The sequence below is a fragment of the Rhinoderma darwinii genome, chromosome 5, assembly GCF_050947455.1.
Source record: "Rhinoderma darwinii isolate aRhiDar2 chromosome 5, aRhiDar2.hap1, whole genome shotgun sequence".
Taxonomy (NCBI): Eukaryota; Metazoa; Chordata; class Amphibia; order Anura; family Rhinodermatidae; genus Rhinoderma; species Rhinoderma darwinii.
This window is the reverse complement of record NC_134691.1, coordinates 245,985,512-246,012,854: the sequence shown is the minus strand read 5'-3', so window position 1 is coordinate 246,012,854 and position 27,343 is coordinate 245,985,512. Positions and strand designations below refer to the sequence as shown.

Below are 27,343 nucleotides of genomic sequence, written 5' to 3'. Positions count from 1 at the left end.
TCTCCCACACATAACATCACAGTTCCCTCTTACCGGTCCTGGAGGAATCTTTCTCAGCTGGTACAAGTTGCAGGCAGGAGGGGGGGGGGAGCTGCGTGGTACAGCTTCTTTCCAGCTCTTCCTTCGTCCTCCCTGTCTGGGGGCAGCTCCCTCCACACGTGACACGGAGCTTCTGTTTATTGCGCAGGCAGCGTCTTCCTCTCAGGGCCCCAGCGTAAGTTACTTCAGAGTGAAGAACGGCCAATTACATTGCATGGTCTGTTCCTTTCTCCAAGTTACTAACCCTGGGGCCCTCAATGAAATGTTTAAAGTAGCGGACGGGCCGCTTCTTTTCATCCCGGTTGCCGGGCCCCTGACTCTAGTACCAGCAGTACTGCCCTGACGGCGGCCATATTTAAAGGTACCATTTTTTAATACATGCAACTGTTTGATCACTTTTTATTGAAATTTTTGGAAGATAAAGTGACCAAAAAAACTGCAATTCTGGCAGTATTTTTTAGGTGTTTTTTTACGGCGTTCACTGTGCGGGACAAATAACATAATATTTTTATATTTCAGGTTGTTATGGACGCCGTGATACCAAATATGTATGGTTTTACTATTTTTTTCAATAATAAATGACTTGCTAAGGGAAAAAGGGCGATAGTGTTTTATTTTATTACTTGAATTTTTCATTTTCTTTCTTACAACTTTTTTACACTTTTCTTTATTCCCACTAGGCGACCTGAAGGTCCAACTTTTTGATTGATGTTCTAATACAATACCTATGTAGTGCAAAGTATTCGAACTGTCAGTTGTTCACTGACAGCAAGCCGACTCAGCGCCGGTCAGGGCCTTATCGGCTTCCGTAATGGCAGACAGGAGGCCATTGTTAGGCCTCCTGTTGCCTTAGTAGCAGTCAGCAGCCCTGCCATTGCATGGTAGGCTGCCGATTTGCTGCAAACCACTAAGATGAAGCGATTGCTTTGGATCGCTCCATCTAAGGGGTTAATTACAGGAATGGGAGCTAGCTCCGGTTCCTGCTGTTACAGCCACTGGCAACCCAGCGATCATGTTGCTGGGGTGAGGGTGGCTAAAAAGCCCTCAAATGCTGCGATCTCTTATGAACACAGCATCTGAGGGGTTAATCGGACGGATCGGAGGCTAGCTCTGGTACTGGCGTCATATCAGGGGACCAGTTGTAACATACAGCTGGCACCGGCGGTAATGGTGCGTGCTCAGCTCCTGAGCCCGCACTATCTCCACGACGTAATAGTACTGCGCTTTGCGAGAAGCCCTTCCCAACAGCGCCGTATGTATGTCGGAAAGGGGTTAAACAGCAGCTTGCATCAATCCTTCAGGACTAAGCCATTTTTTGATTTTTCATTTTGTTTTTCACTCCCCGCCATCTAAGAGCCATAACTCTTTTATTTTTCCATCAGTAAAGTAGTGTGAGGGCTTGCCTTTTTTGCGGGAGGAGTTCTAGTTTCTATTGGTAGCATTTAAAGTACCATATAATATACTGGGATACTGAAAAAAATTATTTGCGGGCTGAAACTGGAAAAAACTGTGGTTCCTCCATGTTTTTTTGGGTTACGTTTTTACGGATTTCACTCTGCAGTAAAAACGATAACTTAACTTTATTCTGTGGCTCAATACGATTATGGTGATAACAAATTTATAACTATTTTTTTTATATATTTTACTACTTTAACCCCTTAAGGACGCAGCCTTAAGGCTCAGAGCCCATTTTTCAAATCTGACATTTTTCACTTTATGTGGTAATAACTTCGGAACAAGCGATTCTAAGATTGTTTTCACGTGACACATTGGGCTTTGTCAGTGGTTAAATTGTGATATTTTTCACAGATAAACACTAAATAGATTTACCAAATTTTGAGAATGTTTTTTTAATTTAAATGGATCTATTTGTAAGGCAGATGTTTATACCACACAATATAGTTACAAATTAACAATTCCCATATGTCTACTTTAGATTTGCATAGTTTTTTTAACATTTTTATTTTTCTTGGACGTTACAAGTCTTAGAACAGCAATTTCTTATATTTTCAAGAAAATGTTAAAAGCCTTTTCTTTAGGTACCAGTTCAGTTCTAAAGTGGCTTTGAGGGGCCTTTGTATTATAAACCCCCATAAAACACCCCATTTTAAAAACTAGACCCCCTCAAAGTATTCAAAACAGCATTTAGAAAGTTTCTTAACCCTTTAGGCGTTTCATAGGAGTTAAAGTAAAGTGGAGGTTCAATTTGCAATTTTCATTTTTGTTGCAGAAATTTAATTTGTATCCATTTTTTCTGTAACACAGAAGGTTTTACCAGAGAAACACTACTAAATATGTATTGCCCACATTCTGAAGTTTTTAGAAATATCCCATATGTGGCCTTAGTGTCCTAATGGACTGAAGCACAGGCCTCAGGATCAAAGAAGCACCCAGTGCATTTTGGGGCCTCTTTTTTTATTTGAATATATTTTAGTTACCATGCCAGGTTTGAAGAGGTCTTGTGGTGCCAAGAAATCCTCCAAAAGTGACCTTGTTCTGGAAACTGCACACCCTCAAGGAATTAATTTGTGCGTTGTGACCATTTTGACCACAAAGTTTTTTCACAGAACTTATTTGAATTGGGCTGTGAATTAAGAAAAATTAAATTTTTCCCAATATGTAGTTTTGGCTCAAATTTTTTTTATTTTCACAAGGAATAAAAAAAAACATTTTGTTGCCCCTTTTGTCCGGAGTGCGGCAATACCCCATTTGTGGGGATAAACTACCGTTTGGGCCCATCGGAGTGCTCAGAAGGAAAGGAGCGCCAAGTGTTCTTTGGAGTCCAGATTTTGCTGGATTGGTTTTCGAGTGCCATGTCGCATTTGCAGAGCCCCAGAGGTATCAAAGCAATGGAAACCCACCAGAAGTGACCCCATTTTGGAAACAACACCCCTGAAGGAATTTATCAAGGAGTATAGTGAGCATTTTGACCCCACAGGTGTTTCATAGAATTTATCAACATTGGCAAGTGAAAATTAAATATATTTTTTTTTTTCAATAAAATATTGTATTTGGCTAAATTTTTTTATTTTCACAAGTGATTAAAAGCAGAAAACGCACCTCACCATTTGTTACGATAATTCTCCAGAGTACATAAACACCCCACATGTGAATATAAACTGCTGTTTCGACACATGACAGGGCTCAGAAGGGAAGGAGTGCAAACTGACTTTTGGAGTGCAATTTTGCTGGAATAGTTTTTAGGTGCCATGTTGCATTTGATGAGCCCCAGATGTACCAGATCAATGAAAACTAACCAGAAGTGACCCGATTTCAGAAAAATACACCCAATAAGGTATTCATCTAGGGGGGTAGAGAGTACTTTAAAATCATATTTTATTCTATGAATTAATGCAAAGCTGGTATGACATTATTTTTTTTTCATAAATGCGTCATTTATAGAAATATTTTGCACATAGCGCATTAAATTACAGAACACCACCCTAATATTTATTGCCCTGTTTCTCCTGTATTCAGAAATAACTCTGTGGCCAGGAACCAAATTACGGCCAAAGCAAAGTGGGGTCTAAAAGATGAGAAGCACCCTGTGGCTTTCAGGGCACAATTCTTGCTTGTGATTTTCAGACACCATTTAATGTTTGCAGAGGTTCTGAGGTGTCAGCACAGTTAAAAAATTTAGAAAAATAATACATTTTTAAAAAAATATTCATCTAGGGATATAATGGGGATTTAAAATTGTAAAATAATGAGGACAAACTTGGTTGGGAAAATTTACTTTTCATTAGTATAATATGGACAAGATGGGCTACATTTTCCAGAAAATATAATTAATTCTTATTAGTCAACATGAAAAGGATAAAAGAGGATGTTAATGCAAATAAAAATATAAATTTAGGAATCCAAAGTAGTATGGTACGTCTTAAAGCATTCTTTTATACAGAGGCCAGGTTGTGCTGAACGCGTTTCACAATGATAGCGGCAGTGGCGTAACTACCGCTATAGCAGCCGTAGCGGCTGCTACGGGGCCCGCGGCATGAGGGGGCCCGTGTCGCCCGCCGGCACGGGCCCCCACCATGGCCGGAGGCTCCGCTAGCAGCCGCTATGGCTGCTACAGCGTGACGCCACTGAACACTATGGCAGAGCAGGGAGGTATCTCCACACTCTGCCATTAAACAAAAGACATGTATCCCCTATCCACAGGATAGGGGATACATGTGTGATCGCTGGCATTGATAGGGAGAACGGGGGACTGAAAGTCCCCTGAAGTTCTCCATCACAAACCTTGGACTTCCGGGGTCTGTGTCGGCAGCTCAGTAGAAATGAATGGAGCGCAGGTCGCGCTTGTGCACATGCGTGACCAGCGCTCCTTTCATTTTTATTGAGCTGCGCAGACGCCGGAAGTCAGAGGTTAGTCATGGAGAACTTGGGGGACTTTCAGTCCCCCGTTCTCCCTATCACTGCCAGCAATCACACATGTATCCCCTATCCTGTGGAGAGGGGATACATGTTTTTTGTCTTTTCACACTGTAGGTCGCCTTTTTATGGGGGTGGTTGGGGACGCTGTATGGCGTTCCCTACAGGGGGGGGCTGTATGGCGTTCCATACGGGGGGGGCTGTATGGCGTTCCATACGGGGGGGCTGTATGGCGTTCCCTACAGGGGGGCTGTATGGCGTTCCCTTCAGGTGGGCTGTATGGCGTTCCCTACAGGGGGGGGCTGTACAGCGTTCCCTACAGACCCCCCCTGTAGGGAACGCCATACAGACCCCCTGTAGATAGCGCCATACAGCCCCTTCTGTAGATCACGCCATACAGCCCCCTCTGTAGATAGCGACATACAGCCCCCTCTGTAGATAATGCCATACAGCCCCCCTGTAGATAACGCCATACAGTCCCCTCTGTAGATAGCGCCATACAGCCCCCCCTGTAGATAGCGCCATACAGCCCCCTGTAGATAGCGCCATACAGCCCCCCTGTAGATAGCGCCATACAGCCCCCTGTAGATAGCGCCATACAGCCCCCTGTAGATAGCGCCATACAGCCCCCCTGTAGATAGCGCCATACAGCCCCCCTGTAGATAACGCCATACAGCCCCCTGTAGATAAGGCCATACAGCCCCCTGTAGATAACGCCATACAGCCCCCCTGTAGATAGCACCATACAGCCCCCTCTGTAGAGAACGGCATACAGCCACCTTGTAGATAGCACCATACAGCCCCACTTGTAGATAACGCCATACAGCCCCCTGTAGATAGCGCCATACAGCCCCCTGTAGATAACGCCATACAGCCCCCCTGTAGATAGCGCCATACAGCCCCCTCTGTAGAGAACGGCATACAGCCACCTTGTAGATAGCGCCATACAGCCCCCTCTGTAGATAACGCCATACAGTCCCCCTGTGGATAGCGCCATACAGCCCCCTGTGGATAGCGCCATACAGCCCCCTCTGTAGATAGCGCCATACAGCCCCCTTTGTAGATATCTACAGAAGGGGCTGTATGGCGTTATCTACAGGGGGGGCTGTAAAAAAGGCACTATCTACAAGGGGGGGATGTGTGACACCCAGGGGAGGGGGGCCCCAGTCAAAAGTTTGCTATGGGGCCCAGTGTTTCCTAGTTACGCCCCTGGATAGCGGGTTCCCTTCCTGATGCCTTTTTTTGTAACACACACGGCATCGTTTTGTCGACATACTCTTTTTTGCGGTGGGGGGAATTTCATTAGAAAATTGCTGTCTGGGCACTATCCTTGAGGCCTCACTTGTTGTAGCTGTACTGGGGCCTGCCTTCTGATCTCTATATATGTGGGCCATTATTAAATTTTCTAGAAAATCAAGAACTTTTCCACCACGGCTGGCCCTTCTGTAAAGCACAAATGCATTATATAATACTACCTGTGTGAGATGGACCACCAGCTTTTTATACCATATGCAGGATTTTCGCATGCCACTGAAGGGTGTGAGTACCTGGTCCGTTATATCAAACCCCCCCCCCCCCCCCTCTGTAAATTTGTTGTATTCTTGCATACAGACTGGTTTAGGGGTTTCAGTTCCAGTACCTCTAACATGGACAGGGGTGCTTCTGTCACAATGTATTGTGGTCAGGATTAATACATCTCATTTGCCTTTATATTTAATGCACAATATATTGTCGCTACAAAGGGCTCTGCTCTCCCACCCTAAGCATTTGCCCCAGTAGTCTTTTCGGGAGTCCTCTTTGGCTCTTTCGTATTGTGCCACATGCTGGAGTATGTCTACCAGCAAGGCATTTAAAAATCGGTATGCTGGAATAAAAAATTGTCTAGATAAAGTTGGTTGCCTTTATCCAAAAGTGGGTATATCATGTCCCATACAACTTTTCCGCTTATTCCAAGGGTTGGGGACATTCTGGGGTCTCTATTTCTGAATCCTTCCCCTCATGTTTTGAACCGATGTGTATATCCATATTCACTTTCACACAATTTATAGATTTTGATTCCGTTGCCCTCTTAGGCAGATACTGTTGAAAGTGAAGCCTCCCTTTGAAGTTAACTAGTGATTCGTACACTACAATCTGTTTTTCTGGGGTGTACACTTCTGCAAATTTATTAAAATGGGAGATTATGGGCCTTAATTTATATAATCTATCAAAATTAGGATAATTTTGGGGTGGGCATTCTGTATTATCATTGTAATGAATGAATTTCCTGATGGCTTCAACTCGCATCCTAGCCATAGCTGTACGATACATTGGGGTGTAGTAAAGTACATCTGTACTCCAGTATGCTCAAATAGATGGTGTTTTACAAGTCCCATGCTAAGTACTATGCCCCAAAATTTACTCATCAGTAGGGGTCCACTTCTGGACATAAAATGAAGTAGGGTTTTGGGCGATGAACTGGTTAGCATACAGGTTGGTTTGCTCGACCATCAATGAAATTAAAATCAGGAAAAAAAAGGTTAAAAAAACAAATATTTACTTCCCTAAACCCTGTAGAATCAATATGTAACCCTGAGTCAGCTATAAACTCGGGGACCTAGGGCACATAGTTATTTGGGGGAACCCAAATGAGTTCACTAGATCGGGTCAATGATTCATTAACCCTGCGGCGTCTTCTTTGGGGGATTAGTCTGATTCACTTGAGCATTATGACCAGATAAAATTAATTTCACAGTCACTAGCATACTTCGTGTCTGAACACATAATGGCGTATGCCTCCTCTGCAGTAAACTGTCTACGGCGGGCCATATTTTTGTTTTTTAAATGTAATTTATATACAGTATATCACAGTAAATTGGTACCAACTGAACAGCAGAATGGTACGAATATTAATCTAATGGGAATATAGAATATCTCAGCCCTGAAAAAATAGAAGGGGGATGGGGTTCACTGGGTCAGTGGTTGAAAGTCACTGGCCGGTGGCAGGTTTAAGATGGGGTCAAGTGATTCTCTGACAGAAATGAAGCGATCAGGGGGAGTGTTGTCACCAACCCAGACTCCTTCCCTCCCCTGTACTCTGATTTGTATGTGAGAATTCACAAACCAATCAGAGCAATTGCCAACCCAAGACTGTTCTGATCAGTCCTGAGCTATCTACATTAGTGCATAATGCTCTGATTGCTCCTTGAGAATTCACGGACCTATCAGAGCAATTGCCAACCCGGGACTTCTCTCATTGGTCCCGGACCGGCTAGCTGTACTCCTCTGCTATCTCTGACAGCGGAGATTACATCCCCATTCTCCCTTTGCCTCATTTAAATGGAAGAATGTTCTGATTGGTCCGTGAGAAATCGCAGACCAATCAGAGCGATTGCCGACTGCCCCTACCCCTCCCCAACACCACCAGACCCCCTGCTCACGCCTATGCCCAGCTGTCTTGCTAGAGAGACCCCATGAATGCCCCACAGTATAATGCCCCCATTGCTGCCCCCACAGTATAATGACCCCCCATAGCTGCCCCCCACCCAGTATAATGCCCCCCAAAGCTGCCCCCACAGTATAATGCTCCCCATAGCTGCCCCCCACACAGTATAATGCCCCCATAGCAGCCCCCACACAGTATAATGCCCCCATAGCTGCACCATACAGTATAATGCCCCCCATAGCTGCACCATACAGTGTAATGCCCCCCATAGCTGCCCCATAACGTATAATGCCCCCATAGCTGCACCATACAGTATAATGCCCCAATAGCTGCCCCATACAGTATAATGCCCCCATAGCTGCACCATACAGTATAATGCCCCCCATAGCTGCATCATACATTATAATGCCCCACATAGCTGCATCATACAGTATAATGCCCCATAGCTGTCCCATACAGTATAATGCCCCCATACAGTATAATGTCCTCCATAGCTGCCACATACAGTATAATGCCCCCCCACAGCTGTCCCATACAGTATAATGCCCCCTCAGCAGCTACAATAGGACCCCCTCCCATATCTAGTATAATGCCCCCATATGTACCTAATAGAAAAATAACATAATTACTTACCTACCCCCGTTCCCACGACATGTGGCGGGATCCTTCTCCTCCTTTGCACTGTGCTGTAAGTAACTCGTCGCAGACAGTCGCAACTGCCTGTGCCGAGCTGCTCACAGCACAGTGAATGCTGGAGCAATGTTCCAGGATTCAACCCAACTGAATCTGCATCCTGCGGACGCATACTCAGTTGGAGGTGGGACTAGCGTGGTCAGGCTGGGACACTGCTTTGCTCATGGCATCGCTGTCCATATTCACTGTCCATGTATGGACAGCGATGTCAGGGGCTTTCCCAGAGACAGAGTCCCGGAGCGGAGCCGCTAGCGCTCTGCCTGGGACTACTCTCCTTCTTACATCACTGTCCATATATGGACAGTGATGCCTTAGCGACGGCAGCATCCGCACCGTGCGGCCGAGTCAGCCCCCCCAAGTGGAGTGGGCCCTGGCACTTGCCCAGGTTTGCCGGGTGCGGACGCCGGCCCTGATCTTGGCATGAACAGATTATGACAATAATAGGTCTTTATTTCTAGTGCCTGTGCACTTTACATTGACACCATAGATGTAGTAGAGTAGATCAAAAGTAACATTTTTTTGCCTGTCTGAATAATAAAGTCTCTTTATATTATTTGTGTTTATATATATTCTTATTATATTTATTATCATTTGTTGATACAGCGGATGCGCTTACTATTCCACTCTGTTTCCAATCACCTAGCACCTAATCAAAGAGGTTGCAGGAGATCAGGGAATATAGCTCAAACACAATCAGACAGTGCGGTCTAACTATCTACCTACTACCAGCCCTACACGTTTCTTTACTAGATTATGTCGCTGCCGTAAATCATCAGGGACTTGCAGAGTCAGAGTGTTATAGCTTCTAGCATTTTAGAAGTGTGCAATATATCAAACCAAAATCGTTTGTAGCGTGGATATCAAAGCCAGCCGCCATAAGCGGCAAACAACTCAATCTTATAAAGGTGGGGTCCCCACCCCCTTCCGGAATCACTATCTGCTTCATTCTATCAGGGACTCCACATGGAAGGTATGTCCTGCCCCGTTGGAAGAGGGGGCCTGTCCAGCTCAGCGAATAGGAGACCGATCTATGACCGGCCTACCCTCGATGACATGAGGGATGTAAACACAGGAACTGACAGTGCACTGCGAAGCCGTGCATGATTCCTGTGTTATCAGCGAACTGACTAACATCATACAACCCATCCTCTCCCCCATGCAGGAGAGAATGGGATGGTGTCGGGACATATCTATGATGAACCACAATGCGACTCCCATGACTGGAGTTACCATCTCGGTGTCCTATTAGGAGGGGATAGATATAAATTTAAATTAAGTGAGTGTGAGCAGGTTACGATGAAATCTAAAAACCAATGCCCAGGTGGTTTAAGAAGGGGTATATATAGACCATATAACCAGTAAGATTAGACATGAAATAGGGTGACTAATTTGATGTTAATAATTGACATGAGCTACTCAATTATTGTCTGAGAGTTTCGGGAAAATATATATAAAACTCGTAAATGACATATAGTCATTAATACCGTCCGGGTCTAGTGTTTTGAGTCAGTAAATCCATCTGCACTCATTTTGAAGCAGCAGTCTATCCAGATTGCCCATATGATTCGATGATCTGATTACCTCAACTATTTGGAAGGTAATTTTCACCTCTTTGTTATTGTGTATTTCTCGCAAATGTCTCGCTAGACAGGTGTCCTCCTTTCTTCTGATATTACCTATATGTTCGAGACTTCTTCGCCGAAATTCCCTCATAGTCTTGCCCACGTAGTTTAGTGGGCAAGTGCATGTGGCCATGTATATAACACCCTTTGATTTACAATTTCAAATTCTCTGTTTCTGAATATTTGCCCGGTCATTGCACCTTGAAAGGTTTTGCTTTTAGTTACATGTTTGCATGCTCTACAGGTGCCACATTTGTATGTCCCCGGTGGTATATCGGGGAGCCAGCTCAACAGTGGTAAACACTCGTTGAAGTGGCTATGAACCAAGCGGTCCTTGAGATTCCTACCCCTCCTAAAGGTGATTAATGGATACTGGGCAACAGCTTTGTTCAGATCTGCATCTGCCGTGAGGATCCCCCAGAACTTGTGGAAAATGTTTCTAACCTCCCTATGCCTGTTGTCATAGGTCCCCACTATTCTAATTGGGGTTGGTGTTTCTGTGTCCTTGATTTTATTTGGCACTAGTAGGCTAGTCCTATTTTCAGTGCATTGTGGTATGAATCCCTTAGTACTTTGTCAGGATAGCCTAGTCTCCCAAATCTTTTGCGTAGTTGCCTGGACTTATCCATAAAGTCTCCTAGATCCGAGCAGTTTCTCCTAAGTCTAAGATATTGTCCCTTAGGGATTCCTCTCTTCAGATTAGTTGGGTGATGACTATCCCATGCTAGAAAACTATTTGTTGCAGTTGGTTTACGAAATAGGGATGTTGTCAAATTCCCCATTTCTGTCTTAGTGATAGTGATGTCCAGAAAATGAATGAACGTCTCATGGCTCTCTGAGGCAAAAAATAACCCAAGTCCATTAATATTAAGAGCACTAACAAATTGATTAAACCGCTCTCTAGTGTCATCCCAGATGATCAAAATATCATCTACATACCTCGCCCATAAAATTATGGGAGAGGTATATGACGCATAACTGAAGACAACTTGATCCTCCCACCAGCCTAGGTAAAGATTGGCATAGCTAGGCGCACATGGGCTTCCCATGGCAGTTCCTTTTAGCTGGTGGAAGCGTTGCTCCCCAAACAAAAGAATAAATTTCAGGCGAGTTAGGGTTAACTCATTATGCACCCCAAATGGAATACCTCTTGTTTCAAGGAAGCTCCGCACAGCTTCACACCCTTGGTCATGGGGTATGGAGGTGTACAGAGCCTCCACATCAAGGCTCACTAGTAGTGCTCCTGATGGAATCTCTATTCCCTCAATTCTGTTCAAAACATCCGTAGTGTCCCTAACGTAAGACGGAAACCCATCTACAAAGCCTCGTAGGATATTGTCTATGTAAATGCTGATGTTTTGTGATAGACTATCAATGCCTGATACTATTGGCCGTCCTTTTAAGGGGTACATCTCCTTATGTATTTTTGGTACACTATAGAAGGTGGGGATCTGTGGATATTTGGGGCGCATAAATTCATATTCATAGGTACTAATGAGTTTCTCTGTCAAGGCTTTGCATAGGATGCTTTTAAGCTCAGCTGCATCCTTCTTTAATGGATCATTGTCAAGGTCGGTCTCCTATTCGCTGAGCTGGACTGGCCCCCTTTTCCAACGGGGCGGTACATACCTTCCATGCGGCGTCCCTGATAGGTTTAAGCAGATGGTGATTCCGGAAGGGGGTGGGGACTCCACCTTTATAAGATGGAGTTGTTTGCCGCTGATGGCAGCTGGCTTTGATATCCACGCTACAAATGATTCTGGTTTAATACATTGCACACTACTAGAATGCTAGAAGCTATAATACTCTGCCGTAAATCATCAGGGGCTTGCAGAGTCAGAGACATAATCTAGTAAAGAAACGCGTAGGGCTGGTAGTAGGTAGATAGTTAGACCACACTGTCTGATTATGTATGAGCTATATTCCCTGATCTCCTGCAACCTATTTAATTAGGTGCTAGATGATTTGAAACAGAGTGGAATAGTAAGTGCATTTGCTGTATCAACAAATGATAATAAATATAATAAAAATATATACATAAAAATGCAAATAATATAAACAGACTTTATTATTCAGACAGACAAAAAATTAGAACTTTTGATCTTCTCTACTACATCTATGGTGTCAATGTAAGGTGCACAGGCACTAGAAATAAAGACATATTATTGTCATAATCTGTTCATGCCAAGATGATAAATTAATGAACCATGGCTAGATGGTAATATAATATATCCCTTGTGATATGAAATACAGTCAATTTGAGATTTAAATTAATTCAAGGGAAATGTACAAGGAAACCAATATTTACAGTGAATTGTGTGTGTGTGTGTGTGTGTGTGTGTGTGTGTGTGTGTGTGTGTGTGTGTGTGTGTGTGTATATATATATATATATATATATATGTACACTACCGTTCAAAAGTTTAGGGTCACTTCGAAATTTCCTTATTTTTGCAAGAAAAGCACAGTTTTTTTTCAATGAAGATAACATTAAATTAATCAGAAATACACTCTATGCGTTGTTAATGTGCTAAATGACTATTCTAGCTGCAAACGTCTGTTTTTTAATGCAATATCTACATAGGTGTATAGAGGCCCAATTCCAGCAACCATCACTCCAGTGTTCTAATGGTACATTGTGTTTGCTAACTGTGTTAGAAGGCTAATGGATGATTAGAAAACACTTGCAAAAACCCTTGTGCAATTATGTTAGCACCGCTGTAAACAGTTTTGCTGTTTAGAGGAGCTATAAAACTGACCTTCCTTTGAGCTAGTTGAGAATCTGGAGCATTACATTTGTGGGTTCAATTAAACTCTCAAAATGGCTAGAAAAAGAGAGCTTTTATGTGAAACTCGACAGTCTATTCTTGTTCTTAGAAATGAAGGCTATTCCATGCGAGAAATTGCCAAGAAACTAGATTTCCTACAACGGTGTGTACTACTCCCTTCAGAGGACAGCACAAACAGGCTCTAACCAGAGTAGAAAGAGAAGTGGCAGGCCCCGCTGCACAACTGAGAAACAAGACAAGTACATTAGAGTCTCTAGTTTGAGAAATAGACGCCTCACAGGTCCTCAACTGGCAGCTTCATTAAATAGTACCCGCAAAATGCCAGTGTCAACGTCTACAGTGAAGAGGCACCTCCGGGATGCCGGCCTTCAGGGCAGAGTGGCAAAGAAAAAGCCATATCTGAGACTGGCTAATAAAAGGAAAAGATTAATATGGGCAAAACACACAGACATTGGACAGAGGAAGATTGGAAAAAAGTGTTATGGACAGACGAATCGAAGTTTGAGGTGTTTGGATCACACAGAAGAACATTTGTGAGATGCAGAACAACTGAAAAGATGCTGGAAGAGTGCCTGAAGCCATCTGTCAAGCATGGTGGAGGTAATGTGATGGTCTGGGGTTGCTTTGGTCCTGGTAAAGTGGGAGATTTGTACAAGGTAAAAGGGATTTTGAATAAGGAAGGCTATCACTCCATTTTGCAACGCCATGCCATACCCTGTGGACAGCGCTTGATTGGAGCCAATTTCATCCTACAACAGGACAATGACCCAAAGCACACCTCCAAATTATGCAAGAACTATTTAGGGAAGAAGCAGGCAGCTGGTATTCTTTCTGTAATGGAGTGGCCAGCGCAGTCACAAGATCTCAACCCCATAGAGCTGTTGTGGGAGCAGCTTGACCGTATGGTACGCAAGAAGTGCCCATCAAGCCAATCCAACTTGTGGGAGAGCTTTCTGGTAGCATGGGGTGAAATTTCTCCCGATTACCTCAGCAAATTAACAGCTAGAATGCCAAAGGTCTGCAATGCTGTAATTTCTGCAAATGGAGCATTCTTTGACGACAGCAAAGTTTGAAGGAGAAAATTATTTGCATACATTCATTGCAAACAGGTAAGAAAAATGGAGTGCACAGCTATGTAATCTCAATAGCCAAACATTTGTAATAGTATGGGTCATAATGAAGAACTCAGTGATTGTAAACCTGGCACTGTCACAGGATGTCACCTTTGACAACAAGTCAGTTTGTGAAATTTCTGATCTGGGAGATCTGCCCTGTTCAACTGTAAGAAGTGCTGGAGTCCCCAGGCAAGAGCATCAGCTGATGCTCTGCTCGAGAAGTATTGACCAAGTATAGTCGTCGGGAGCAGTCCTGGAGTCCCGAGCAAAGCACTAGCTGATTCTCTGCTCGGTACTCGAGCAATAGGCATTGTGACAGCCCCTTGTGGTCATGTTCATGAATAGCCTTTGAAGCAAGCCCTCAATCACGTGGGGCTATGTCTAGGCGTCATTATTAGAAAAGCTCCAGGACTTCCGGGAACAATTCACGAGGTTTGAACTGCACCATTTAGTACAGAATTTTGAATTAAAAGCACATTAGTAAGTCACTTTGTTTCACATAAATATATTATTGCAATGCAATTTTTGATCCCCAGATAACCCCTTTAACCTGTGTTACACCACTCACTGCGGAGTTCAAAACTTCCTCTGGAAGGGACATCCGCAAAAGAACTATATGGACGAGAGCATCATGAAAGTGATTTCTATGGTGGAGCTGCTGAACCCAAGCCTAAGATCACCATGTCCAATGACAAGCGTCAGCATTAGTGGTGTAAAGCATTCGGACACTGGACTCTTGAAGAGTAGTAATGTGTTCTCTGGAGTGGATTATCACGTTTCACTATCTGCCAGTCTGATGGACGAATCTGGGTTTGGCAGATGCCAGGAGGACACTACCTACTGGAATACATAGTGCCTACTGTAAAATGTATTAACATTACCCTTCATTTCCAATGAAGGATAATTTTTTTTTTTTATCTTTGTTCAATACAATATAAAATTCCACACAAGTAAGGAATAAAGAAAATACAATATTAAACATATTCACATATTTTTACATTTTCCTCCTACTCCCACCCCCCACCCTCTCAAGACCGATCTTGGTTGTGCACAAAATCATGTGGAAAGACTTCCCAGAAGAGGGGGAGCGGTTATAGCCAAAAAAGGGGGCCCCCAACTTCAAATCAATACCCATTCTTTTGAAATGTGATGTCCAACAAGCTCATATAGGTGTGATGGTCAGGTGTCCACATACTTATGACAGATAGTGTGTGTGTAGTGAGAGCAAAAAAGTGAAGATGAAAAAAAGTTTTTTCTAATATATTTGATCAGGTTGCGGTGCTCCGTTTTTATGGTGCAGAACACCTTTCTCCTCTTAGGGTATGTTCATACGTATAAAAGTGGCTAAAAATTACGGAGCGGTTTTCGTGGGAAAAGAGCGTCTGATTTCAAGGAGTTTTTTTAAGCTGAAAATGAAGCTTTTTTTTTGCACTTGAATCTTCTTTTGAGGTGTTTTTTATAGTGTCAATGGAAAATCGGCTCCAAAAACGCTTCAAGAAGTAACATGCTTTTTCTCATTTTTGCCACTAGGGGATTGATCTATATGCGACTCCAATTCAGGTAAATAGCAGCCGTAGACACTATATAGCGGTATAAAGATAGGCCCCCTGGTGGTGACAACAGGCCACAGTAAGGGTGTGTTGAAACAAGGCTAATGTGCACTGTATTAAAGAAAGCATAAAATAAATGAGCTTTTGTAGTGTAAGAAAAAAAGTTTCAGCAGTTTGTAACACGGCATCCTCCCTAAGGCTGGGTTCACACGACCTATTTTCAGACGTAAACTAGGCGTATTATGCCTCGTTTTACGTCTGAAAATAGGGCTACAATACGTCGGCAAACATCTGCCCATTCATTTGAATGGGTTTGCCGACGTATTGTGCAGACGACCTGTAATTTACATGTAAATTGACTGCCTCGGCAAAGAAGTGCAGGGCACTTCTTTGCAACGTAATTTGAGCTGTTCTTCATTGAACTCAATGAAGAGCAGCTCAAGATATACGAGCGTCACAGACGCCTCGTATATTACGAGGAGGAGCATTTACGGCTGAAACGACGCAGCTGTTTTCTTCTGAAAACAGGCTGTCATTTCAGCCGTAAATGCCTCTCATCGTGTGAACATACCCTTAGCTTCAGTTCAGAGGAAAGCACAATGTTTCTATAAATGATACAGTAAATTACTATAAGGATGGATTCCTAATATACTGCCTGGACATGACAAAAGCGCTGCATGCACTGTATGAAAATCTGTCACAATTCAATCATAAAGGAGGATAAAAACGCAGGAGGGTGTATGTGGATGCAGTCAGTATTAACCCTTTTGTGAAGATGTGAAGCCTTCTATCACTGGATGTATCACATCCCTGCCACACTGATGTGTCTGTCAGCTGGACATGAGCCCAGCTGCTGATATCCAGGAGTACATTTTCCAATTTTGGCCACTGACGTGGAGGATGCTGCCCTAATTCCAAATTCCACTGTAGCTAACCATATTTACCACACAATTTTTAACATTGTTTTGTGTAAAAAAAAATAAACCAATGTGAAAAGGGAGAAGTCAGTCATATTGGAAGCCATCCATGAATGAATAGATTCATGGTTAACCCCTTCCCTCTTTAGCCACTTTTGACCTTCCTGACAGAGCCTCATTTTTCAAATCTGACATGTGTCACTTTATGTGGTAATAACTCCGGAATGCTTTCACCTATCCAAGCGATTCTGAGATTGTTTTCTCGTGACACATTGGACTTTATGTTACTGGCAAAATTTGCTCGATATGTTCAGTATTTAATTGTGAAAAACACCAAAATTTAGCGAAAAATTGCAAAAATTAGCATTTTTCTCAATTTAAATGTATCTGCTTGTAAGACAGGCAGTTATAATACACAAAATTGTTGCTAATTAACATCCCCCATATGTCTACTTTAGATTGGCATCGTTTTTTGAACATCCTTTTATTTTTCTATGACCTCACAAGGCTTAGAACTTTAGCAGCAATTTCTCACATTTTCAAGAAAATTTCAAAAGGCTATTTTTACAGGGGCCAGTTCAGTTGTGAAGTGGTTTTGAGGGCCTTATATATTAGAAACCCCAAAAAAGTCACCCCATTTTAAAAACTTCACCCCTCAAAGTATTCAAAACAGCATTTAGAAAATGTCTTAACCCTTTAAACATTTCACAGGAATTAAAGCAAAGTAGAGGTGAAATTTACAAATTTCATATTTTTCTGCAGAAATACATTTTTAATACAATTTTTTTTATAACACAGAAGGTTTTACCAGAGAAATGCAACTCAATATTTGTTGCCCAGTTTTTGCAGTTTTAGGAAATATCCCACATGTGGCCGTAGCGTGCTACTGGACTGAAACACCGGCCTCAGAAGCAAAGGAGCACCTAGTGGATTTTGGGGCCTTATTTTTGTTAGAATATATTTTAGGCACCATGTCAGGTTTGAAGGGCTCTTGCGGTGCCAAAACAGTCAAAATCCCCCAAAAGTGACCCCATCTGGGAAACTAGACACCTCAAGGAAATTATCTAGGGGTGTAGTGAGCATTTTCACCGCACAGGTTTTTTACAGAAATTATTGGAAGTAGGCCGTGAAAATTAAAATCAACATTTCTTCAAAGAAAATGTAGGTTTAGCGATTTTTTTTCTCATTTCCACAAGGACTAAAGGAGAAAAAGCACCGCAAAATTTGTAAAGCAATTTCTCCCGAGTAAAACAATACCTCACATGTGGTAATAAACGGTTGTTTGGAGACACGGCGTGGCTGAGAAGGGAAAGAGCGCCATTTGGCTTTTGGAGTTCACATTTAGCAGGAATGGTTTGCGGAGGCCATGTCACATTTACAAAGCCCCTGAGGGGACAAAACAGTGAAAACCCCAAACAAGTGACCCCATTTTGGAAACTATACCCCTTGAGGAAATTATCTAGGGGTATAGTGAGCATTTTGACCCCACAGGTTTTTTGCAGAAATTTTTGCAATTAGGCTGTGAAAATGAAAATCTACATTTTTTCAAATAAAATGTAGGTTTAGCTAATTTTTTTTCATTTCCACAAGGACTAAAGGAGAAAAATCACCATAAAATTTGTAAAGAAATTTCTCCCGAGTAAAACAGTACCCCACATGTGGTAATAAACGGCTGTTTGGACACACGGCGAGGCTGAGAAGGGAAAGAGCGCCATTTGGCTTTTGGAACTCAAATTTAGCAGGAATGGTTTGCGGAGGCCATGTTACATTTACAAAGCCCCTGAGGGGACAAAACAGTGGAAACCCCCCACAAGTGACCCCATTTTGGAAACAACACCCATTGAGGAAATTATCTAGGGGTATAGTGAGCGATTTGACACCACAGTTTTTTTGCAGAAATTATTGGAAGTAGGCCCTGAAAATAATAATCTACATTTTTTCAAAGAAAATGTAGGTTTAGCTAATTTTTTCTCATTTCCAGAAGGACTAAAGGAGAAAAAGCACCACAAAATTTGTAAAGCAATTTCTCCCGAGTAAAACAATACCCCACATGTGGTAATAAACGGCTGTTTGGACACACGGCAGGGCTTAGAAGGGAAAGAGCACTATTTGACTTTTTGAGATCACATTTAGCAGGAATGATTTGCGGAGGCCAGGTCACATTTGCAAAGCCCCTGAGGGGACAAAACAATGAAAACGCCCAAAAAGGGACTCCATTTAGGAAACTACACCTCTTGAAGAATGCATCTAGGGGTGTAGTGAGCATTTTGACCCCACAGATGTTTCATAGAATTTATTAGAATTAGGCAGTGAAAATAAAAACAGTCCTTTTTCTTCAATAAGACGTAGCTTTAGCGCAAATTTTTTCATTTTCTCAACAAATAAAGGAAAAAAAGAACCCAACATTTGTAAAGCTATTTCTCCCGAGTACGGTAATACCCCATATGTGGTCATAAACTGCTGTTTGGGCAAACGGCAGGGCTCAGAAGGGAAGGACCGCCATTTGGAGTGCAGATGTTGCTGGATTGGTTTCTGGGCACCTGTGGGCCCAAAACAGTGGAAACCCCCCAGAAGTGACCCCATTTTGTAAACTACACCCCTCAATGCATTTACCAAGGGGTGTAGTAAGCATTTTAACCCTGCAGGTGTTTTGTAGAAATTAGTGTGCGCTCAATGTTGCAGAGTGAAAATGGGATTTTTTTCCATAGATATGCCAATATGTGGTGCCCGGCTTGTGCCACCATAACAAGACAGCTCTCTAATTATTATGCGGTGTTTCCCGGTTTTAGAAACACCCTACATGTGGCCCTAATCTTTTGTCTGGACATATGACAGGGCTCAGAAGTGAAGAGTACCATGCGGAGTGGAGGCCTAATTTGGCGATTTACAAAGTATTGGTTCACAACTGCAGAGGCTCAGATGTGAAATAATAAAAAGAAACCCCTGATAAGTGACCCCATTATGGAACTGCACCCCTCAAGGCATTTATTAAGGGGTGTAGTGAGCATTTTCACCCCACAGGTCTTTTCCATAAATGAATGCGCTGCGGATGGTGCAAATTAAAAATTTATATTTTTCCCTAGATATGCCATTCAGTGGCAAATATGTCATGCCCAGCTTATGACGCTGGAGACACACACCACAAAAACTGTTAAAAGGGTTCTCACGGGTATGACGGTGCCATATATGTTGAAGGAAACTGCTGTTTGGGCACGCTGTAGGGTTCAGGGCCGAGGGAGCACCATTTGGCTTTTGGAGAGCGGATTTTGCTTGGTACTATATTTGTTTGAGTATTGCTGGTGTTTTATAATGTGGGGGTACATGTAAGCGGGGCGGAGTATATAAGGGGCATAGTCAGGTGGTATAAAAAAATAAAAATAATCCATAGATGTGTGTTACGCTGTGAAGCAATCCTTTCTGCACAGGCCGGTGTCGCACTGATAAATGGTGTCATTTCTTATCCCCCTTTTGGTCCACACTCCGCGCCTTTGTAGTTTGGGGAATTTTGCTGGGAAAGTATTATCCTGGTATAATACGGGCACCGTCGCTTCCATCGGATATGATTGGGCCCTCCCTTCCTGGTTCCCTAATTTTAGGTCCTTGATAAATCGCCTCTTGAAACAGAAGAAATGTTCTCCTCGGGCACAACTGCATATTTTTTTATTTCCTGACTTATTGGAGCCATAACTAATTTTATTTTTCATAGACGTAGCGGTATGAGGGCTGGTTTGTTGCGGGACGAGCTGTAGTTATTATTGGTACCATTTTGGGGTACATGTGACTTTTTGATCACCTTTTATCCTATTTTTTGGGATGCCAGGTAAACCAAAAAACGCAATTCTGGCACAGCTTTTTTTGGTTTTTTTTTATACAGAGTTCACCACGCATTATAAACTACATGTTACCTTTATTCTGCGGGTCAGTACGATTCCGGCGATACCTCATTTATAGAACTTTTTTATGTTTTACAACTTTTTGCACAATAAAATTACTTTTGTAAAAAGAATGTATTTTTTCTGTCGCCAAGTTGTGAGAACCATAACGTTTTAATTTTTTTGTCGACGGAGTTGTATGAGGGCTTGTTTTTTGCGGGACGAGCTATAGTTTTTATAGGTACCATTTTTGGATACGTGCGACTTTTTGATCACTTTTTATTGTAATATTTGTAGGGCAAAGTGACTAAAAAACAGAAACTCTGGTAACGTTTTTTACGGGTTTTTTTTACGCTGTTCACCGCGTGCAATAAATAATATAATATTTTGATACCTCCGGTCGTTACGGTCGTGGCGATACCAAATACATATGGTTTATTATTATTTTTCAATAATAAAGGACTTGATAAGAGTAAAAGGGGGATTGTGTGTTATTTGATTACTTGAAACTTTTATTGTTTTCAAACTTTTATTTTTTGCACTTTTTTTTACACTTTTTTATACTTTTTTTACACTTTTTCTCAAGTCCCACTAGGGGACTTGAAGGTCCAACGGTCAGATTTTTTTTTTTCTAATACATTGCACTACCTATGTAGTGCAATGTATTAGATCTGTCAGTCATTCACTGACAGCAAGCCGTTTAGGCTTCGCCTCCCGGCGGGGCCTAAATCGGCTTCCGTAATGGCAGAGCAGGAGACCATTGTGTCTCCTGTTGCCATAACAGCAGTCGCCAGTCCCGATTGCCTGTCAGGGCTGGCGATCTGCTTGTAACCGCTACGATGCAGCAATCGCTTTCGATTGCTGAATCGAAGGGGTTAATGGCAGGGATCGGAGCTAGCTCCGGTTCCTGCCGTTACAGGTGGATGTCAGCTGTACAGTACAGCTGACTTCCACCGCTGATGACGCCGGATCAGCTCCTGACCCGGCGCCATCTTGCCGGCAGCTACGGAAGCCGATCAGGCTCCGCCGCCGGGCGGATCTTGACCGGCTTCGGTGCTAGGCAGACCGGGAGGCCAGTATTAGGCCTCCGGTTGCCATTGCAGCCACCGGAACCCCGGCAATTTCATTACTGGGGTTCCGATGAGCTGCAAACACCTTAAGTGCAGCGATCGCGTTTGAGCGCTGCACTTAAGGGGTTAATGGCGGGGATCGAAGCTAATTTCGGTCCCCGCCGTTACAGTCGGATGTCAGCTGTAAGATACAGCTGAGATCCGGTGATGATGGGACCGGCTCAGCTTCTGAGCCGGTGCCAAACGTTTGACGTACATGTACGGCAAGATGCGGGAAGTCAGTACTTTCCATGACGTACATGTACGTCAAATGTCGGGAAGGGGTTAATATATAATGTAGTTAGTAGAACAGAAAGGTCACTTCTTCACTTTCTCCTGGGTTTCTTGACCTGACCAATCCATGTGAGGGGATAAACATGCTGTGCACAGCACATAGCTGGCAATGCCAATCACATAGCTCAGCCTAATGCACTTACACGCGGCCAGAAACTAGAGCCTGCAGTTTATTAACCTCTAAAGGACCAGCACTCAAGTGACCCTTTTCTCTTGTTGTAATATCCAACTGGTTCTGTGTGTTTCCACGGTTTGTATATTTAAGGCAATGTATGCAGCTTTACAGTTTTCATGATTTGTAACCATCAAAGGGTCTCTGTTTTATTATGGCTCTTATGAGGGTTGGACTGGCCCACCAGAGTAGTCCTCTGGTGGGTTCAGACTCTGGCTCAAAAATAAGCCCCCAATTTGTATTAGCCTCAAAGAGAACAGAGAAAATGATTCTGAGATAACCATTTTATATAAATCTATCAGATTTTGTTTGTAGAATAGCATAACAGAATTTAAAGCAATGGAAACCTAATGGAACAGAGGCCAACCGATGGCAGAAAAATCACACTGAAATCATTGGGGACGTTTACATAAATGTTTGTCTGCCAAAAACATCAAATAATAACGTAGAGAAAACTATAAGTAGAACGCAACTGCAATATTTCCACTATGCGATTTCAGTAACTATATACAATTATATGGCATATATTAAGGGCATGTGACTGGGAACAGATGTTCTAGAGGTAGAGCTTTGAGGCGCAGTACCCTTATATAACAAAATCTGGTGCAATGTATTTGCTTTGTAATTCTTTTGTCAGCTATAGATATAGTAACAATAAGGTGCACATATGTTAAACCCGAGTCCCCAACACAAATTAAACATACAAAACATTGTTAATATGGAAAAATTTTGAACCTTGGTATGGGAACCCAAGTGATCGTGGCTCCAAACCCGCTGAACGCTCGCTCCAGACCAACCTTTGTGACTTCCCAGGCCCAACCAATCCAGAGACCTGCCGCACATCCTGTGTCCTACCACTAATGAGCAACCCTGATGCAAAGTCTGTAGTACACTCACCACCACGGTCCGGAACCTCGGCCTCTGGGTGTGTGTAGTGTAGTGATCCTGCCTTACATACCAATCAGTATATATTCACAACAGCTTCCACTCGCATGTTCACAGGTACTAAACTCCTGCACCTGAATTCCACTTATTAAACACCTCCACCTGGTGGTTCCTATTCTTCGTTCCAGCCGAAAAGTCCTCTCTATTGTCCATTACACTATCCTCTTCAAACACTTTGGCGCCGCCAGCCATGTGGGCAGGGCTCTTTTCCCTAACCTTCGCCCTACAGTTCACTCCACTTATGGCTCCTTCCTAGGACCATTGTATTGTAGACAGGATCTAAAGCACCTACTAGAGGGGAGTAAAAACACAAAAATGTCTGATAGTATTAAGACAGGTAAAAATACACATCAATAAGCAGTTAAAGGGTAACAAAGCTTAAAAAAACACTTCTGACATGTCATAGTGACACGTTAGTTTTAGCTGGTGGGGGTCTGAGCACTGGGACCCCACCGATCGATTAAACAACGCGGCAAAAGTGCTCTGGTAAGCACTAAGCCGCTTTAGTTTCTGATCTGCTTTTCTCGGAAAGCCGAGCAATTGGCGTACGGGCTTAATAGAATAGAGTTTGTACACCAATTGCTCAGCTTTCCGAGAAAAGCCGGTCAGAAACTAATCTGCTTAGTGCTAATCCGAGTGCTTCTGCCGCTACATTTTAGTGATCGGTGGGGGTCTCAGTGCTAGGACCCACACTGATCAAAACTTCTGACCTATCACTATGACAGGTCAGAAGTTTTTTAAAATTGTAATTACCCTTTAACTTAGTAATTTGTGCATAATTTTTTATGGCTATGAATTTAAGTCTGTCTTATAAAATTGACATCATGTAAAGTGCAGCTTCAAATTTTCCGTTCATTTTTTTTAAAATTTGTTTCAGGGGAAATGGACGTGATCATTTTAGGAGGATTCAGCCAACCGCCGGATAGCAATAACTTTGATTCTCTGAGAAAGGAGAAGTTCCAGAACTTGCTCCCAGCTAACATATATACAAATATCAGCACAAAAAGTCCTCAAGGCAACAAGTCCTTAGACAATATCTGGATAAGCAAAAGCCTGAAGAAAGTGTTCACAGGTCAGTTCCAGAAGAATATACATTAAAAGTCAACTCTCAGCCACAGGATGTAGTTTTGTTCACATTTGATTGGGAAGTTCCTTTCTATCAGTAAACTTCCAGACTTTGCCAGTCTCCTAGTTGGTTACAATAACCCAACTCATCCCAGCAGTGCCATTAACCAACGTGGTGCGCTTTATTACGTTTTTACTGTATGTATAACAAAAACGTATGTGATCAAGAAAGGTTGTTTCAGCATACATTGTTAACACTCAAGTTAAATACACAATTCAACTTTAAACTGTTCCCTCCTCCCACCCATGCAGCTCTCCTATTAATTCATATTTTGTCTATTAATTTTTATAGTCACAATTAGTCAGTCCCATGGTTCGGTTTAGTTTCATTTTTGTAATTTGATCTGTATGGAAGACGGCTGCACCATATATCTGCATCTTGTAGAGATTTCTAAAGGGAAAGCATTATTAAGATGGTTAAAGGGAGCCTGTCAAGAGGATTTAGGCCCCCAAAATGCCACCACTGCCTTATAATGTGTATAAATAGTTTTCTACTCATGTCCCTATATGTTTAACCCGTACCTGCATTCTTGAAAAGATGCACTGAATGCCGCAAGCACAGTATGCAAATAAGGGTCTTGGAATTATTGAGGTGAAGCCACTCAAGTGAACAGTCATGGTGGCCATTCCTTAATAAAAGCCAATTCTGACTTGATTGACATCCCTAACGTTCCCTACTAAAAGCCTGATATCTTCCGGCGCAATGATGAAGCCGGAGTAAACCCAACATTACTTGCATGTGCCAAAAGCTTCCAGGCTGTGAGAAGATGACGTCAGGGCTATTGGTGGGGAGAAATCCTCCTGACCGCTTGCCTTTAAGAAAAAAGAAATCACTGCATGTATGTCTCTGACTATAATAATAGAGAAAGGGTGTATGAAGTGGTTGTCTAGGTCTCTAGAATAGCTCTAGTCAGGGATTATTAACTGATTGCTCGCCTCTCCAAGCCCAATATTCTGGACAATCCAGGGTCTTTTGGAACCTATAATTTCATATCCCTAGTACACAGAACAATCCGTGTTAGCACTGTTTGAACAGTGTCAAAGTATGTACAGTTGTGTGCAAAAAAAAATAGCAGTCCACCATCATTAACCTGATAAATCAATGTTTCTGGTAGAAGTGATATTTCTACATAGCAAATAATTGACTTGTAAGAGTAGTAGAAGAAACAAAACAGAGCCAACAATTAGGACACGCATGCAGCTCATTCTGAGTAATTGAACCATTAATTGTGAGGGACTTGTTCAAAATAATAGCAGTGAGGAGTTAAATTGATGAAGTCCTTTATTCGGTGGAATAACAGGTATACATTTTGGCCCTTATTTAAAGGTAGGAGGGTAGCAAAAGTTGCACATGTTGGTTAAAGTGCATTTCCTTCTGAAGTACTGGGGAAAATGGGTCGTTCCAGACATTGTTCTGATGCAAAACGTACTTTGATTAAAAAAAAGTTGACTGGAGGGGGAAAAACATAGAGAAGTGCAGCAAATTATAGGCTGCTCAGCTGAAATGCCTTGAAGTGGCAACCAAAACCTGAAGGAAGCGAGGAACTACTGCTGTTCGAATGGATCGAAGAATAACCAACATGGCAAAGGTTCAGCCAATGATCACCTCCAGAAAGATCAAAGAAGATTTGTAGTTACCAGTGAGTACTGCTATAATCCGAAGACGATTAAATGAAGCCAAGTTACCAGCAAGAACTCCCGGAAAAGTCCCGTTGTTGAAAAAAACCCACATGTCCTGAATAGGTTAAAACTTGCCAAAGAACACATTGACTGGCCCAAAGAGAAACGACGCAATATTTTGTGGAATAATGAAATGTATCTTTTTGTAGCGGCCGCAGACAGTATGTCAGACTACCCCCAAGCATTGAATTCAAACCACAGTACACGGTGAAGACAGTAAAGCATGGTGGGGCAAAAATCAAGATATGGGGATGTTTCTCATACCATGGTGTTGGGCCTATTTATCGCATACAAGGGATCATGGATCAGTTTAAATATACCAAAATACTTGAGATCATGTTGCCCTATGCCGGAGAAATAATGCCCTTGGCATGGGTGTTTCAATACGACAATGACCCTAAACACACCAGTAAGCGAACAACATCTTAGTTACAAGAAAACAGGATTGAGGTAATTGAGTGGCCAGCCCAATCCACTGACCTCAATCCCATAGAGAACCCGTGAGGTAGCATCAAAAATTTGGTTTATGAGGCAAAACCCGAAAGTGCAGAAGAACTGGAATGTAGTCCGATCTTTCTGGACTGGAATACCTTCCAGAAGCTGGTTGACTCCATGCAACACAGATGTCAAGCAGTTCCCCGAAACAATGGTTATGACACTAAATATTAGTTCAGTAAAGTGAAATCTTCAACATTTTTTCAGTTTATACATTCAATTTTTGAGTTTTTAAAGAAAAATCCTGGCACTGTAATTTTTTTTTGGAATTGCCTAATATTTCTTTTTCTTTACTTTCTGTAAAAGGATTAACACAAACTGGATACATTTTGTTAATGTTTTGATTTGGAATTAAAGGTGTAGTATTTCCAGTGCATTTTCACTTAGGCAAATAAAAGTTATTATAATGATTTTGCACTTTTTATTTGCTTTTTTTAAACTCACTGCTATTTTTTTTTTCCAACACTACTGTAGATACACCCCCATTGACAAGTGGAGTGGTAACACACAATTTTACATTCATTAATGCTTTTTCAGGAGGGTTAACAGAGGTACGGCACAACACAGCGTTTGAAGAATTGTCCATTGTTTTGTTTTTTTTTCTTCTGTTTTGAAAATCAAAGACACAAAAATACTGTTCCTTATTGTAATAAAAAACATTTACCATTTATTCGAGCAAGGTGCTACATGATAAATTACAGATTACCACTGAAAGAATCTGGTGGGAATGACTGACTTAGTGATCACTAACCCAGGGAAGTAGTAAGACCACAAAATCAAATACCGTGAAACCTCTTTGAGACTACCACCCAATATTGTTCCTCTCAAAGAAAAGGCCCACATATATGGGAACTGAAAATCGGTAACAGAAAAACTGGTTTTGTTAAAGGGTGAAATTGTCAAAGAGGTGGTCTTTTATACAATTGTATTACCTCAATGTGCAAAATCAGATACTGTAGATGGATCAATAAAGATAGGGTCTAACATATCCAAATTATAGCATTCATATGGTGTGTCCCCGACTGTTGCCCCATGCGTATCGTCACGTACGTAGTCTTCCTCACTGAAATTTTTGAAATAGTACGGAGGTACTACCCGATTATATATTTTTAGGTCCCCCTTTAATTCATA

At 42.3% G+C, this 27,343-nt stretch overlaps 1 protein-coding gene across 2 annotated transcripts in view; it reads left to right on the top strand.

Moving 5' to 3' along the window:
• The window catches only part of EEPD1 (endonuclease/exonuclease/phosphatase family domain containing 1), a 282,048-nt gene that overhangs the window by 253,509 nt on the left and 1,196 nt on the right, over positions 1-27,343 (top strand). Inside the window, exon 6 of one of the 2 annotated variants that reach the window (XM_075827027.1) lies at positions 23,790-23,984. The exons of the other annotated variant lie outside the window; for it this stretch is intronic. Coding sequence (XP_075683142.1) covers positions 23,790-23,984 — 195 coding nt within the window. The remainder of the gene's footprint in view (positions 1-23,789; positions 23,985-27,343) is intronic. 2 annotated transcript variants of the gene reach the window in all.